Source organism: Podarcis vaucheri, assembly GCF_965113315.1.
Source record: "Podarcis vaucheri genome assembly, chromosome: 8".
Lineage (NCBI taxonomy): Eukaryota > Metazoa > Chordata > Lepidosauria > Squamata > Lacertidae > Podarcis > Podarcis vaucheri.
The window spans coordinates 56,445,965-56,463,559 of NC_138766.1; the positions used below are offsets into that span (position 1 = coordinate 56,445,965).

The window sequence follows — 17,595 nt, forward strand, 5'->3', positions numbered from 1 at the left end:
AAAAGGGTAATGTTTTGTAGCATAATTCAAATCCTGTAAAGTATGGGTGATTAATTTGCAACCCTCCAGATTTTTTGGACTCAATTCTCATCAACCTCAGTCATCAAGGCCAATGGCCAGGGATTATGGAAGTTGTAGTATAACAGCATCTGAGAGGGCCACAGTTTAGTTACTCATATTATAAAGAATTACTTAAAGCAACAGTAATTTTAACCAATGATATGATGAATTTGAAAATGGTGAAAATGGTTCAGATAAACCTGTCAGCTCCAGACACAAAATCTTGATACTGCCTAAATTTAGAGTGATATCACTACTTTGTCAGAGACATTTTTGAGACTTGTAATATAACCAAATTTTGAACTGAGGGTACCCATAATCTTCCATTAGCTGTCAATTTACTATCTGCAAATAAGAAAGGTTGTTGGAATATGTTAAGTTCACAGCCTTTTGCATAATCACACACACACACCATCATACTTAATTCCAGGCATATTTTGTACATAACTAAAACCATTCTGTTTTATTGATATTTTGTGGAGTTCACATATTTTTGTACAGCAAACATAACACTGTAGGCCACAAGAAGCTGCAGCACTATTGTTTAATAGCAGCAAGTTATATTTTTATCAGGGTATGTGGACAATAAATAGTCTGTTTCTTTGGATATGAATGTCTAAAATGAATTTCTGCTGCAGCTTCATAATGTGATAGCTATTTTACAGAGCTTATACACAAAAATATATATGCAATCTTTTGTCTATATTTTATACAAATACAACAGTAGTTTGTGAATACATTTTAAAGTACATATACATGATAAGCAACTCAATTTCCCATATCACAGGATAGTAATTTTAAATGAAATACACAAATTCAGTCTGGAATGCATTTTTCTATTTTGACTCAAAATCTGTATCATTAAACATTTTATCACACAAGTCCAAACATTTCTCACTATCTAAAAATATAAGTTTCAGCAATCCAAGTCAGGTTCAGGTGTCATTCTTTTTATATTTCCCCCCAGTTTGTTAATATTCAAAGGGCTCTTAAAAACAAGTATGTTCTTCACTTCACACCATATCAAAAGCCCCTCATTTCATCTATCATCTTCTAGTTTTGAGAATAGGTTCATTTGGGTACAAATTTACATGTCCAAGTTTCTCCTTTTGCAAGTGCATATGAATACATGGTGGTGTACAAAATTCATTAATGACAAATTAAGTCACAGTATAAAAATATATCATACATCTATAAATCTAGTATAGGCCTTTCTCTATGGATAAAAATACATCAGTCTGAATGAGACAGGGAGGTCTGTAGCACCATGAGAGGAGTTGTATCCCAAGTTATATTAGCAGCATGATCCACTATAATATATTTGCATGAGTGTTTCTGAGAAAATAAACATTCATTCTGGTTCAACTGTACCACTGAAGCTTATACTGAAAAGTGTTTGCATGCAGTTAGCAATAGTTCTGTGTCAATTTTAGGGTTAAATACTTACAAAAAAAACCATGGCCTTCCAGCACATGACCACCCCTTTAAGAGTTAGGGGACTATAAACACTCTTTTTTATTACTGTGACATCACTTTAAATTGTTTTCCTCTATATTATCAAATAAGTGGCTGTTTTCATTGTAATATGACAGAATGCAGATAGGCAGCTGAACCTACATGGCATACTTCATAGCAAACAATGTATAGACTTTATTACTAAGAGGCACGTTATTTTAAGCTGCTAAACCAGTGTATGAGACAAATAATTAAGAGCTTAAGTCTTCTCTTTATACTAAAAGGCACAGGATCAACCCTATGTTGAATTCCAGCAGCAGCATAGCTATGGTAGGACATATCTTTCCAATACTGCATCTTAAATGTTCTGAAGGTTACAATCCTACACACACTTACTTGGAAGTAAATTCCATTGAATTCAGTGGGTCTTCCAAGTAAAATACACATAGGATTGAGCTATAAGGCTGTGCTCCTGTGCCTAATTTCACACATGTAATTCCCACTGAAATGTATGGGACTTACTTAGCATTAGTGGGCACATGACTGCAACCTCTAAGATTTCAGAGTATACACTTAACTATTGTTGACTATTCAATTTTTGGACTGGTATGAAATGGCAGTAGAAGACTGCAGTAGAAACATGTAAACCTAGGAATCCACTGTAAAACCCTTTAAAAAGACACACTGGTTTTGTGCAATATAGCAAATTGATACAAAAACACTTTTAAGATGTACCTGTTAAAAGTTACAATGTTTACCATTCTGTACCCAAAGCATTATACCAAAAGGCCCACGTATGTCATCTAATGGCACTTGAAAAATTATAATAAAAGTTTTTTTTAATAATAGAAAGCATAACCTGTAAGAAATTCTCTTTTATAAGATTTAGGTTTTCTTTTTGAAAGTGCTATATCTTGTATTATGTGTAACACAGAAGTTGATCGAGCTTTAGTTAAAAAACAACAACAAAAACAGCCTACAATACATAGAGCTCACTAGGCAAAAATCCTGAAAATATGTACTCTTAACATTCATTATTAGCTTAATAAAGCAATCAGGTCTGGCTCATGTTTTTAGTCAGTATATGGTTTTTGAAAACCTCTACTGCCAAATGAATAAATCACTCTATTCCACAATTCACTACTAATAAACACAAGCAAATTATATATATAATATTTTTTTAAATCCATAGCAGAAGTTTAGAAGTTGCACAAAGCGTGGTGCATGATCAGCCAGCACACACCACACTCCACTCTTAAGAATTAACCTGGTAACTACAAAATAGGCTTTAACATTGACAGTTTTAAGTTGCCAATAATGACTTTGCCTAAATGATAGTCATAAAGCACTAATGTGTAAATATTGCCTACGCTGTCATTCTGCTTCCATATACTCCCACACCTTACTTCAGTGACAGAAACACAAGGTGTAGCCATCTGCTGAAGTACTAACTGAATGAGGTTCAATATCTTGTCAGAGGTCCCTACTACTATAATTTGAAGTGCACCTGTGTCTCTAATTAAAACCATCTTACAACCTGAGGGAACTGCCGTAACAACATGGAGCCTTCATATGTATTAAGGAGTACTGGAAAAACTAGTTTTTTATTTTATTTTTTTTAAAAAACAAGTTAACCAGCAACTAACACTGAAAACAGATAATATTGTCGTGACATGCTTTGTACATACCATCCCTGTCAAACACCATAAGCAATGTAGTGGTAAGCCTCTATTAGAAAATGAAAGGTTAAAACTAGTTCAACTCACTTCTGAAATGGGTGAACAGCTTTTTCAAATAGTCACCTGCTGGTGTTTCCCCAGTAACACATAAAACTACTGAGTGTGTGAAAAAAATGGGACAGAGAAGGCCAGTCCCTCAGGTACCGATTCTGAATGGTGTTGAATTCCTTCAACATCTACCAAAACAGCATGGAAGGAGGTATACTTTTCTCATAGGACATGACTCCTTTCAAGAGATAGTATTTCCATCTTTTCTACTACTATACTACTACTAATCATAATCACAGTTAAACAATTTTCTATTTGCTTTGTCATTTGGACATAAAGTAAGTTTGTAATATTTCCAATTTTCTTCTGATGTGTTCCTCTCCCCTCCCTTAAAATGATGGTGCTAAAAGGCTGGAAAGCAATATTGAACAAGTCATTCCACTGAAGCTGTATTTAAGCAACCTGTTTCATAGAAACTAAAGGAAGCAATCATGCAGCAGAGCTAAAGTCTACTTTGAGAAAGTCTTCTCCCAGCATATTGGAGCAGCTTGCAGAATTTTGAAACTGTATTTTCCTTATTAATACACCCCTTTTTAATGCCTTTGGAACATAAACATTTATAAAAAGTTACCATTCAGTAATAAAATTTAAATACATCAGTATAAAATAGTAAAATCACACCTGCATATTGTTCCTACGATAAAAAAGTAGGAACTAATGATACAAATATTGGGAGCCAAAGCTCCTTAATGGGAGCAACTTTTGTTTCTGTGAAGTATATTAAGGTCAACCACTTAAAACCTTGTATTCATTTACACAAATGATTGGAGATAATTATGCCAAGGAATAGAATTTTACCAAGTTACAGCAAAACTACATTTTGCATTTATATATCACAGTTTTTCCCTCTTTTGGTTATTGGGATAGGAAATATAAGAGGGCATTTTGAAAAGCAACAGCACTTTGACATACAGCATGAGTAGCCATTTTGTTGTTAGTTTCCCCAAACACCCTTTTATATTAGGTAAAAGTGGCATAAGCAATATGCTTTTACTTCACTCCTAAGAGTCCTGTTATTAATTATTGGCAGTGAGAAAAATCACTAGCCAAATACCCAGGCGTGGTAAGTGTGATTACCATCTGCGTTGTTACTTAGGGTGACATTACACACCATGAAATATAACTCAAGAGATCCGCTCCAATGATAATATGGAAAAATGTATTTGCCAGTTTACATTCATTTTTTGACTGCAAACTAAACATCAAATTGACATCATATAAAAAACTTTCTGTCTCGGCTTCACCCCATCTTTCTGATGAGACTGCTAAAAATGATTATGGAAAAGGTAACGTTAACATGGATTTTATTTGATGCTTTCTGCTTACTTACTGAAGGAATTAGTCAGCAGAACTGGAAGAAGGCACTTGTTAGCAATTCCTCGTTCCAGTGCAGCTTCGCTGCCCCACTATGGTTGCTGTAAATCTGGTCCGGAGGGTCTGGCACAGATGGTGGGGGGTGCAGGGGAGTTCAGGGGAGAAGGGAAACTGCCACAGATGCCTCCCTCCTCCATTCTGCTGATGGATTTCTTTCATCAGTGAGTGAGCAGAAAGCATTAGATACGTAGGATACTCATTGGATACCCAGCGAGCAGTATTCAACCATGTTTGACTCAGAATAGTCCTATTGAAATTAATAGACCTAACTTAATCATGTTCTGTAATTTCAAAGAGTCTACTCTGAGTAAAAACTTAGTTGAATACCACCCAATATTTTTATTTGAAGGTCAGCTCTTACATTTTGTCTCTTTTAAAACTTCCCAATCAGGCATACCTTTCTTACCAAATTATAATACTTTGTAATTGCACTTAAGTGAGAGGTTTCTTCCTCTCTATTCTTGTGAAGTTATTTAAGCGTAAGTGGTAGGTCCTTCAGACCTTTGAAGAAGACTACACATAAAAACTTTCTCATACAAGAGTAACACATTTCCTTATTTATAAATCATGATTTTTAGTTCATGAACAAGGCAAAAATATTCTGAATTTTTCACAGACATCTGTATTAACATGTTTTGTTCCTAGTCTTGAAAGTATCAAAATAGCCACAATTCCACTGACAAAGTGAATTATCAGATCTTAATGAAATTTTAAACAAGGGATACATAACGTTTAGTGGGAATGGTTTCCTTTTCCTTTTTTAAGTGTGGGTCTATTGGCAGTGAGAATACAGAGACTTAAAAAAAACACACAGAGTAAACAACTGTGAATGAACACATTCAAAATATTTTAAAAGTTAATTTGAATTTCATACTGGCTTAATGAGATTGGTACTGTACAAAAGTAGATTTACAAATGACATAGTAGGCACTACATTAATAATAGTAATCTAAGGCATTTCTACAAATAAACCTGTCACAAGGCAATTTTTCACCCTATTGGAAAGCTTGATGAAAACGTGGTAAGGTTGTGGTTGTGTTTAAACTGCTTGTGAAAGCTGCTGATAATGAATGCAAAGACCCAAGACCTATACCATTACCAGGGTCATGTGGATCTTGTGCCTGTGGAGGAAGCTGCGTCATAGATGAATGTGCTTCCTCTTGCGTGTAACTCATTCCAAGATTTCCTACAGAAACAGAAGGATTAAAAGGAGGTCCATTTACAGGTATAAAATTGAATAACTGAGAGAAGTCCAGTGATGGGGTGCTTAGAGGTTCACTAATAGAAACTGAACTTTTCGAAAGGGAAACATCCCCAGATCCATCATCTAGTGGTCCTACTTGAGGATCCAACCCTAATTTAGATGAAGATGCTTGAGAATCTTGGGATGAAGAAGGCATACCACTTTGCAGTTCCATTAAGTAACTTTCAATTTCCCCTTTCAATGGCTGCTCTTTATCAGTCATAGAAACTGTATATGAGGTAGAACTGAGTGGATATTTTAGAGAGAGCTGGTGAGAAGGATGGACAGATTCCATATCTATTGGACAAGGCATTCCTAAAGGTAATGATGTGGCAACCATTTGGTGTGCAGATGTTGAGCTCTGCATGGACTGAATCTGAGTATTGTAGAGATTTAATTGCAAAGTGTTTGTAAATGGCTTTGATGTCAGTTCACTGGAAGATAAAGACATCACTGGAAGTAACTCGTCCTTTATAGGCACAGAAACATTGCAAGGAAATGGGTCTAGTAGATCCATTGGCTCCGTTTTGACCTTCAGAAGTTCTTGGTTGTGACTTTTCTTCATATGCCGTGTTAGGTGATCCTTCCGGCCAAATCTCTGTGCGCAATACTGACAGAGGAAGTCCTTTCTTCCAGTGTGCACTACCATGTGTCTCCGGACATCCTTTCGGGTGTAAAACCGACGATCACAATGTTCACACTGGTGCTTTTTCTCCTTCACTCCACCTGATGATTTGCCTGCATGAGTTTTTAGGTGCTCCAGCAACACCCCTGTGCTTTCAAATGTCTGCAAACATACTTTACAGGTGAGGTCACCACTTGTTGCAGCATGCAAAGCCAGGTGACGCTTAAACCCAAGCTTCGTGTTGTAGTTCTTTCCACATTCTTCACACTTAAAGGCCTCTTTATTGGGATTATGTGTATGTAGGTGATTCTTTAGGTGATCTTTTCGATGAAACATTTTCTCACAATAATTACACTTGTGGGTTTTCTCAGGAGAATGAGTAGCCATATGCCTTGAAACACAGATATATTCTGTAAGTAATTATTTTGATCAAAAAGTACACGTGTTCATTTAATGGCAGCTAAATACTAAACTATTTTTTTCAAACAAATATTTTGCAAAAGACATGTCACTATAGACATTAAATGCCATACTTAAATATACCAAATCACACATTACAAGCAATTTCATTTCAATTGACATTTTAGTTTGATGTTTAAGTTATTTTAATAATATATTTCATTATATATGAATATTTCAATTATGCCCATAGCAAAAATGCTCAATTCATACACTTCTTTGCAACATGTTTATACAACTGAAAAAAGCTTTAAACTCCTCTTTGAAAACACACACAAAGACTGAAAGATATTAGCTTGTAAAACTATGCACTATAGTTTATACTTCTACAATCTGATGTCTAAATTAACTAACATTTCCTCCCTGCAAATCAGCTGAAGTGTACACAGATATATACGTTTACAAAGCTTAAAATGGCCAACAAATGATAATATAATCTGAAAAATAAATAGAGTTTAATACCTTAGTAATTTGTACTTAGAAACAAAGGCCTTGGTGCAGTCTTGTTGTGTGCACTTGTAGGGCCTCTCTCCTGTGTGAGAGTATGAGTGAACCTTTAATTTCTCAACACTGTTAAAGGCCTTGTCACACAGTTGGCAAGGAAAGTTTTTTCTTGGTTTGGATTCACCACGCTTACGTTTCCCTGAAGGGACTTTCTGGGTATCTCTTACTTCTGACAAATCACCAGGAATGACAGTGGCCATCGCAGCCTAAACCAGGCCTTCTTGTTGGACACTTGGGAATTGCCCAACTCCACTAAATGATTTAGCTTTAGATGGCTTCTCAAGTTTCATGTGGTCGTTAAAGAAAGCAAAAGGGGACTGGAAAAAAAAATAAGAAACAACTATTTGTAACTACACTTAATTTTGAAGTTTACTTGCTATGTGATGTTTTTGAATAAAGCTTATATAAAATTAGGTTCAGCTGGTCTAATGTAATATATGTAGGCTCATTTAAGCTATTTATCACAGCTCATAATTCACTGCTCAGGATGGACAGAACCACATATGTGCTGAAACTACATCTTGCCATTCTTTTGAGGTTCTTGAGGCAATGTAGTAGTACTGCAAGAATTTATCTAAGCCTTAAATAAAAGTAACTGTTCCTATATTTCAGTAGAAAACAGTTTCGTATCTTTTATCAAATCAAAGTGATATTGCTAAGTGAGTGCCATCTACTGAAGAAAAAGAAGCACAATTCAAAAGGAATCTAGTCTGAAGCAGCAGCACTGTAAACTGGACTAAAAATAATGGTGCATGATACAGCACTCCCATGACTATACTACTACAGAACTTTGGGGGAAATGCAAGTATGAATAGCCTTATACAATTTTTTTTATTGCCTGTGGAATACAAAATGCCAAGGAAAAGTCCCAGTGAACAGATAACTATAATGTCTAATCTAACTCAGCGTCTTCTGACCTTATAGTTATTTATGCACAGAGACTTCAAAATACAATGATGATGATAATAAGAGTATTCAATCATGCAAATCCTCAAATTGCATTTCAGAGTGCTATAGTCCTGAATGGTCTGTACCATGCAATTGTTCTTCATGTGTAGAAGACCCTAATATTAGCCACATAAGGATCTGACTGACAGCCAAGCTGTGGTGATTTAGTGCTCAGGAATTATATGGGCACAAGTATGTCAACATCTACAAGAGTTATCTAATCCTTGCTTTTAGTAACCATGAGCACTCTGCAATCCTCTATTCCTAACAGTACTGTTTTTCAAATATTAAAACTAAGCTGAGATCATAGATAGCAAGGCCCAAGAAGCTATTAAGGAAACAGATTGGAGGCTAGATATGCAACTGACAGATACTAAAGGTTTATAAGGAAAGACAAGCATAAGCATAGAAGGTACCGTAATAAGATTCACTCAGTGGTGTAGTTTGCATGTCATGGTAAAGCAAACTATGGCTTACTGAAACCAAGTGAATGTGACGGCTCCTGGAGAGAAGCTCACACCTGCTTTGCTCCTCCTCAAGCCTTTTAGCAGTATGGAGTGGCATCCCAACCCAAGATCATGATGTCTCCTCAACCACGATCTGTAACCAAAGGACAAATCCCAGGTTCAGAAGACACACCAAGCTGAACCTTGACTTAGCTGTTGCACCACACTGTGCTAAAAGGTTGGGGGAGGAGCCAGGCTCTTTTTCTGGAGCCAACATGTTCATGCAGTTGCAATAAGCCACAGCTTGGGTTACAGTGATATGCAAATTAGGCCAGTTCCTCCTAACTGAACGATTGTCCGTAAAATCTTTGGTGCTTTCAAACAAACCATGTATTCTAATGAACACCTAGTTACCACCCAAATATTTAATCTGTATATAAACTTTTGAAAAACCTGATATTGTTTTAAAAACATCTATCAGTGGATAAAAAAAATAAACCTACTTCTTGGGGGACTGGGAATGGCAAAATGTATAGATTAGCCTAGCATGTTTTTTCTTGTTTTATTGATTTCTGCACTTCACACTGTAAAAAGAAAATGATTTTGCTATTCATAATTTGTGCCAATGTCTTTCTAAATGAACTAGATAAATGATATAAGAAAAAAAATACCTCCCTTTGGGAAAAGTGGTAATAATTATCTCCAGGATGTTTTATCCACATGCTAAAACCTGGTAGTAGCAGATTCAGCTGGTTATTTGGGGAGCAACCCTCTACAGACATTAAATTCTAGATTTTTAGGCTTGGCTACCACTACACTTTAACATAAGGAAGTTCGCAGACAGCAAGTTTCCTGTCCCTTCCAACTCCCTTGCAGCCACCTGCCCTTCATGAAAAGCCTTTCTGGAAGTCATCGAAGCGGTGGTGTTCATCTGAACGCCCCTGTTGTACAGCAGCCTCATCATGGCTGTATAGTCAGGACCAGAATGCAAATTTGTGTGCTCCTGTCCTCCCGAGTGAGCATCCCTAGCCTCTGATATTTAGGGCTTGCTAAGATTGATATTATGCCTGCATCAGCAATTTCATTAACCACACTTAGCATAAACCACAGTTGATTTTTTAATAAAGTGACTATTGAATATGTTGGTGCAGTTGCAATACCAATAGTTAGCCCAAAACTGATAGAGGGAGCCAGACCCATCTGAGAAGGTTCAAACCTCAGGGTTCAAGTTCTCGGGGAACTGCTGATCTCTCATGTACTCATGATTAGGCCACTGGGAAAGCCCAAAATAGTTCTAAGAGCTTTTTAACAGCAGAGAGGAAAGGGCAACTATGAAACTCACAACTGACACACTATCTGGGGGTGGGGTGAGGGACTACATTTTTTGATAAAATGGTACATTTTAATGCATCTTCCACAACAAACTGAATAACATACCCCTATTTGTTGTGCCAGATACTGATACTCTGAGGACGTCCTAAGTGAAAAGGAACTGAAGCTGTTCCAGTGACCAATTGTTGTGTCCCTCAATTAGCAACAAAAGCAAACAAGTGCAAGTCAAACTACAAATGAAAAATAAAGCACATTTAATTATTTGCCTGCCATCTTTCTAACCTTTCCTTATTGGTACCAATAATGTTTAATTAAGGAAATATGATTAAGTAGGAACTGGGAAGCAGAACATGCATTCCCAAAATTCAGTTGTGGGTCCCTATAAAAGCATTAAGCGAATGAACTGCAAAACCTAAGTGAGCACAAAAAAATAATAAACTACAAGAAGTGTTTATGGAAATACTTAATGAATTCAGAAAGAAAGCATAACATCTCATGGTGATTCCTGCTTCATCATAATTCCGTAGCCTTATGGCATCTTCAAGCCCTATAAAGGAAGCTACACCTATAGTGAACTGCAATTTTATCTACCCACATAGATTTAGTGGTAAGATTTTCAAGGATTTGTCTCAATACAGTGATGACATTGAACAAATTGTAAGGCCTTAGAAGTACCTTGGAAAAGAACTAGAACTGCTGCCTTTTGCTGTCAGGAAGTTGTGAGTAAGCTCAACCATATATGTTTGTGCATGTGTGTGTAATTGCTATACTTAAAAAAAAAAATGGGTGAGACTATCTCAAGACCCTACATATAGCACAATCACCTGCACCGTGGATCACAGGTAGTGGTGTGTCCAGCTTTACAGCAGGAAGGGTATGACTGAAAGAGAAAAACCAGTACGAGAAATGCTGAGCCCTTGCCCCAGCAACAGGTTTTTGTTCTTATTTTTGGCGACCAAAACCAGTTCCCCTAGCCACGTTTCATTTTGGTCTATGAGTTCAGCTACATGTAATGGATTGTGGGGCTCAAAAGCTAGGGACAATGAGTTCAGCAATCCTCTTTCACCACCTCTCTTTCACTTTAAATATACTGTGCTTTAGAGTTGCACTGCAGACCCATGTTTGAATGCTCAAGTCTACTGCTACTATATCTAGATAAGGCCTCAAGAACATTTAATTTAAGGAGTTGAAACTATGTGCTGAATAAGAAAGATCTTTATTGCTCTGGAATCTAACCACTGAATTCATTACGATGATGCAAATGCTAATAAATTAAGTGCAGCTATGTCCTCATATAAAAACAGTTTCAGCAGGCAGGATCCAAAGAGGCGTGTGCATGCATGTACAGCACTTCCAAGAGTACCGGGGTGGGGAAGTTGATCTTCCCTTACAACTGCACCACCTTGTGCTCACTGAATTCTCTCCAGAGTGTGCCCTAACCGTTAGAAGCAGCTGGGAGGAGAGAGAGGGAAAGGAGAGGGATGCACGCAAGGAGCTTCAGTAGAAAGGGTGGATCAGTAAAGCCCTAGTGCACACGTAGAACATTGCATATGGTCCTCTGGAGCCCAGCCATTTAAATTTGGTTATGCTAGTCCTGGAATAAATTTCTGATTAAACCACTCACTGGCTTATTATTTCTAGCTATCTAGATAAGCTAATTCAATTGTGGATGTACAGGCTGAGCAATGCAGACAGGATTTTAACATTAATGTTCAAATATTACACTTCTCAAAGACCAGCTGAAAAACTTTTGAGTCACAATGCCTATTTTCAGCTTCAGTATATTATTACTTATTCATATTTGTTCTTTCACAACTATAGGATGGATGATACAGTTATTAGAAACCATTTAAAATCTACGTTAAAAAACAATACTTTTATATATTTTGTACCATTTTAAAAGGTGTTCATACTCAAAACAGATTTATGGTAGCCTCTGTTCAGTGCACACCTGGTGATGGAACGAAGAAAAACCTTCAGATTTTGGTCTTAACCAGTTCCACTGACATGTCTAGGAGCAAACCAGAATCCAGTGCTTCCCATTTTTGCTGATCTGAAAAACAAAGCAGAAGGGGCTAGACATTAGTGAAGAGGTTGACTTCAGAAAACTAGATATCAATGGGAAAGAAAAATAGCCTGTGCTCATACTTTTTATGTTATATAACAATAATTAACAGTAATCATGATCCAGATTTTCTGCATGCAAAGAACAACATATCTTTTCTCTAGACAGGACTAGAAGACAGCAAGTCAGAAGAGGAGATAAGCTAGAAAGCTAATATAGTCTTCTCCCACCCTTGGTGCTAAGACAACAGTGTTGCCCAACAGTAAACTCCTCTTTCTGGCTGCATGCAATCTTCTAGTCTTCAGCAGACTAACAGAACCAGGAGCAATTCTGCACATAGGATCCAAGTAACTGAATGTGCCCAGAGGAAGAATGTTCTGTGAGACACTGCCATTACATGAGAACCAGGAGGGATGATAAGTCAGATGTAATCAATCTTCACTACTCTTCTTGTTTGCGTCCTCATTCCCTGTTCTCTTCCTTCCCCTTGATTCACTCACTTGTTTCCAGTCCTTTGCACATGGAATCAGCATGCTTTACAATGGTCAATGCATACCAGCTTACCATTACTTTTTCATTTAATGCACGTAACTGATAATGGTGAATTACAAAAGGTAGTAATTCCATAAGCAACGGCAATACCATAAGCCAAATAACTCCAAAGATGAGAGTACAAGTGTTTGAGTTCCACTTTGAGGTGTGGGTGCATGCATGCATATGATTTGAATGAAGAAGTATCAGTTAGAAGAATAGTTAAGCACTCTTCCCCCATCCTGTCTCTTCACTAATCATACATGTCCCTGAAGTGGGGCTTCCAGTTATGAAAAGGGATAATGGACAGCCATTACACGCACTTATCCATAACTTGCTCCATCGTCTGCAAGTATGAATTGCAATATGGATCAAATTCAAATTCTTTTTTTAAAAAATAAGGATCCACCTTATTTCTTTAATTTTAAGTACTGTTAAACTGTTTTAATACTGTGTTTTAATTGTTGTAACCTGCCCTGGGACTTTGGGTGAAGGGCTGCTAATAAACTGTAGCAATAATAATACAAACAAAACAATTTCTCAATCCATTTACATTAGAGAGAACAAATTGACAAGACAAACAATGTTACTTTTGATGTGTTGGACAAAGATTAGCTTTAAAATGAAAAGATTACTGTATTAGTTTCTAAGGCCTATTCACATATAACACTAAGCCATGGGTTATATAGGCAAAGTGTGATTTGTTCAGCCATCCGAAGCATGCCCAGCAGACTAACTATGGTTAGACTAACAAAGCCATGGTTTGTTGTTGGCATATGAATCATGATTTGTTTTTAACTATGGTTTGTCATTATGTCTAAATCCTGCAGCCTCACCTAACCATGGTTTGTTTGACAACCCCACCTCAGACTCTCACCAAAAATGGTCATCCCACCATAGATACAATAATAAAATATAAAACTATAACATGCAATCTAAACAGTTTTAATAGGAAGCAACAAAAAACAGAGCAGACAATGTCTGAGAAATGTTAGAAGTACTAGAAGAAATAACTTATTTATTTCCACTGGGGATGGGCTAGGAAATTTTAGAATACAATCAAGAAAACAAATCAAAAATATAGTTACTGTTGAATTCACTATTGTTGTTTACTTTATACAAAAGAGATACTGTTCAACATTTATGCATTGATATTGTGTATGATTGACTCAGGAATAAGTTATGCACACTATTAGAGAGTATTCTCTCTTCCCACAACTTAAAATAGAATGAAAACAACACTTATCAAAGCGAACACTTCCATTCAGACAGATGTTCCTATTCTAGTTGGCTTCATATAAAAATTGTTTAATTAGGGTGAACACATGAAGACCAAAATGTAATACTTAGTCCAGTACAATTTTTATTAATTATTTACAAAAAAGTTTCACACATCAGATACAATTTATATGTTCAAGTTAGCAATGTATTATTGTTAATACATTGCACATATTTAGTGTACTTAATAATAATGATAGTAATAATAATAACAATTTTAATATTTATACCCCGCCCATCTGGTTGGGTTTCCCCACAATGCATCAAAGCCAACATTGAGATAATGGCGAAAGGTCATCAACACACACGTGTCTGTGATAAAAGTCTTGATTTTTTTTAGATTTTTGCAGGTGTAGTACTACTATCTGGCACCAGCACAGCCTGCAAAAAGCAATCTCACTGAAGCTACTATTCAGGAGACACCCCAGTCCTCTGGACAGGCTTTTCAGAGAATCATAGAATTATAGAGTTAGAAGGGATTGTGAAGGTCATTTAGTCCAACTCCTTGCAATGCAGGAATCTTTTGACCAATGTGGTGTTCAAACCCACAACCCTGAGATTAAGAGTCTCCTCTTCTACCAACTAGCTACAGTAAGGAACTACAGTGAGAAGAGGAAAAAGAAAAACTCTGTTTTGTGAGGTTCCTCCCACATTTGGTTATCAAGATAAAAACAGTGCCCTTTTCTCTCTCTCAAAATGATAACATTGTAAAATGAAGTGTATAATATCAAGTTGTGATTTTATATCTAAATAATCATTTCCCTCACCCCAATGACACTTGCACTTTGTTTGGATATAACTTTTAAACTACAGGGGAATCCCCACTTACACGGGGGTTCCGTTCTGGGACGCACACAAGTGGGGATTCACCCATTCTGCCCTGCCCTTTTTTATTGCCATTTTTGGCACGTGTGTCAGCAGGAGCACACATGCTGATTGTACGCAAGTTGGGAGACATCTGTATATTACTGAAGTTGCTTCTTAATCATATATTTCAGTTTAAATTTTTTTGGACATATTTATTAAGGCATATTTCTGCAGGTTTTTTTTGTTTTGCTTTTAACAGACTGGATCAAATGCCAGTAAGTTTACAGAACCAGAAGGTTTTCCTGTTCAAAATATTACAAAACAACCCACAACACTGGGCATATAAGAGTATGAACAGACTTGTTAGATCAGATGAAGTTCAGTGCAGCTTTGTTTTCAATGGTGAATAGCCAGATGCTTCTGTTCACAATCAAGACATGAATATGATTCTATTTCCCACCTGCAAGTGTCCCTAGCATCCAGTATGGAGAGTTATACTGTCTCTGAACGTGGGTTTAGATATTATGGTTGATAAAAAGTACCTTCAATTCGCAGAGCTGTGGTAGAATACTAAAAAAGATCCATGTAAAGGTGTGGTTAGGGGTAGTTTGACAGGACTGGTAGGGTTTATAGAATTCCCACTTCTGGGAGGCATCAGCCATCCCTGCTTGTTAACGTGGGAATGCACCTATAATTATAAATGTGAATAAAAGTCAATGTACAACCTAACTAAGAGCTCGTCCACTTGTTCTGTGTCTAAAAAAAATGGGGCCGGTCTGAGTGGTATTCTGCTGGTCCCGTGCTTTCTAGGCCTGGGCCTGAATGGCTATGTGTTTGCCCCCCCAGCCTTCGCCTAGGAAAGACACTCTTGACTGCTGAATAGGAAAAAAAAAAAACAATCCACAGAAAACCCAATTGCAATTTGGCCTGATTCAGTGGTAAACTGGGGGTTTCTCTGGGGAAAAGCAGCGGGACAAATGGAGGTGTGGATGAGACCCTAAAAGGCATCATGATATGACGCGTCATGCTTGGACGAAGGAGACCAGAATCCTAAATCAGTTCTGTAGTCCATTTAAAGAATGAAATATTGTGCCCATTTTTCAGTCAAACACACCTGACCAGATTTTTGTAAGCATAAAAGGAATAATCCTCAGGAATACCGGATTACATATGTAATAAAAGATTGTTAAAGCAAAAACATAAAAAATAATTTTTAAAAAACCTTCACCCACCTTTCAAGCCAGACATGTAAATAACCACTTGCCTAGATATGTAGCAGCTCACAGGCAAGTGGGAACTCAGAACTCTTGATCTGCAGTACATCCACATCTCGTGTCTAGCCCTTTAAAAATAAAATAAAATTCCATCGCAGACGGCTGAGGAAACTTTACACTTTGCAGGTATCAGAACCCAAAAATGCCTTTTACCAGTTCTGTCTGGTTCACCAGCTACAGCTTTTCTTGCACAGTGATAAATAATAATAATTTATTACTTATACCCCTCCCATCTGGCTAGGTTTCCCCAGCTACTCTGGGCAGCTTCCAACAAAATATTAAAAATACAATAAAACATCAGACATTAAAAACTTCCCTAAACAGGGTTGCCTTCAGATGTCTTCTAAAAGTCAGATAGTTGTTTATTTCCTTGGCATCTAGTGGGAGGGCGTTCCACAGGGCGAGTGCTACTACCAAGAAGGCCCTCTACCTGGTTCCCTATAACTTTGTAGTGAGGGAACACCCAGAAGGCCCTCGGTGCTGGACCTTGAACGATGGGGGTGGAGATGCTCCTTCAGGAATACTGGGCTGAGGCCATTCAGGGCTTTAAAAGTCAGCACCAACACTTTGAATTGTGATCAGAAACGTACTGGGAGCCAATTTAGATCTTTCAGGACCGGTGTTATGTGGTCTCGGCAGCCACTGCTGTTATATGTGTTGGTAACCTAAAACTACGAACATGAGTTTGACCAAACTGCGGAAGGCAGTGGAAGACAGGAGCGCCTGGAGTGCTCTGGTCCATGGGGTCACGAAGAGTTGGACATGACTAAACAACTAAACAACAACCTAAAGGCTGGATTACTGTAATGCATTCTATATGGGGCTTTGGAAGTTCCTGATTTGGAAGCCCATACAGATAGGGGTGCATGGCCGACACCGTGACACCACTGTTAAAACATTTTCACTAGCTACCCATTTACTACTACGTCATGTTCATTGATTCGCAAAGCCCTGAAAAACTTGAGAGATCCAGGGTACCTTATATTTCAGCTCAATCACTGAGTTCATCTGCAAGAGCATTGTTAGTCATCTCCAAAAGCTGGTAAAGCTCACCTGACAGCAATAAGAAATTGCACTGACACAGTTCTAGAATGCTCTGCCAATAAAGATTCAGCAGACATCTTCTATTTTAATTTTTACATTTCCACTGAAAAGCCCCCTGCTTTCTTTTGCAAATAGCACTGCCACTTTATCTTTTTTGTACCTAATGGAGACCTGGTAAAGGTAAAGGTAAAGGTACCCCTGCCCGAACGGGCCAGTCTTGACAGACTCTGGGGTTTGTGCGCCCATCTCACATCTATTGGCCGGGGGCCAGCGCTGTCCGAAGACACTTCCGGGTCACGTGGCCAGCGTGACAACGCTGCTCTGGCGAGCCAGAGCCGCACACGGAACGCCGTTTACCTTCCC

The 17,595-nt window shown here is 37.6% G+C and overlaps 1 protein-coding gene across 17 annotated transcripts in view; it reads right to left on the reverse strand.

The window, feature by feature from the left end:
• Nucleotides 1-477: 477 nt before the first annotated feature.
• Nucleotides 478-17,595, reverse strand: part of PLAG1 (PLAG1 zinc finger) — a 35,098-nt gene continuing 17,980 nt past the window's right edge. For 12 of the 17 annotated variants that reach the window (XM_082233872.1, XM_082233885.1, XM_082233886.1 and 9 more), the window contains 4 exons: nucleotides 16,147-16,256; nucleotides 12,126-12,286; nucleotides 7,466-9,055; nucleotides 478-6,935 (listed from right to left, as the gene is read on the reverse strand). In XM_082233872.1, coding sequence (XP_082089998.1) covers nucleotides 5,672-6,935; nucleotides 7,466-7,707 — 1,506 coding nt within the window. In that variant the 5' untranslated portion in view covers nucleotides 7,708-9,055; nucleotides 12,126-12,286; nucleotides 16,147-16,256 and the 3' untranslated portion in view covers nucleotides 478-5,671. The remainder of the gene's footprint in view (nucleotides 6,936-7,465; nucleotides 9,056-12,125; nucleotides 12,287-16,146; nucleotides 16,257-17,595) is intronic. The other 5 variants (XM_082233876.1, XM_082233877.1, XM_082233875.1 and 2 more) reach the window with 2 other exon arrangements.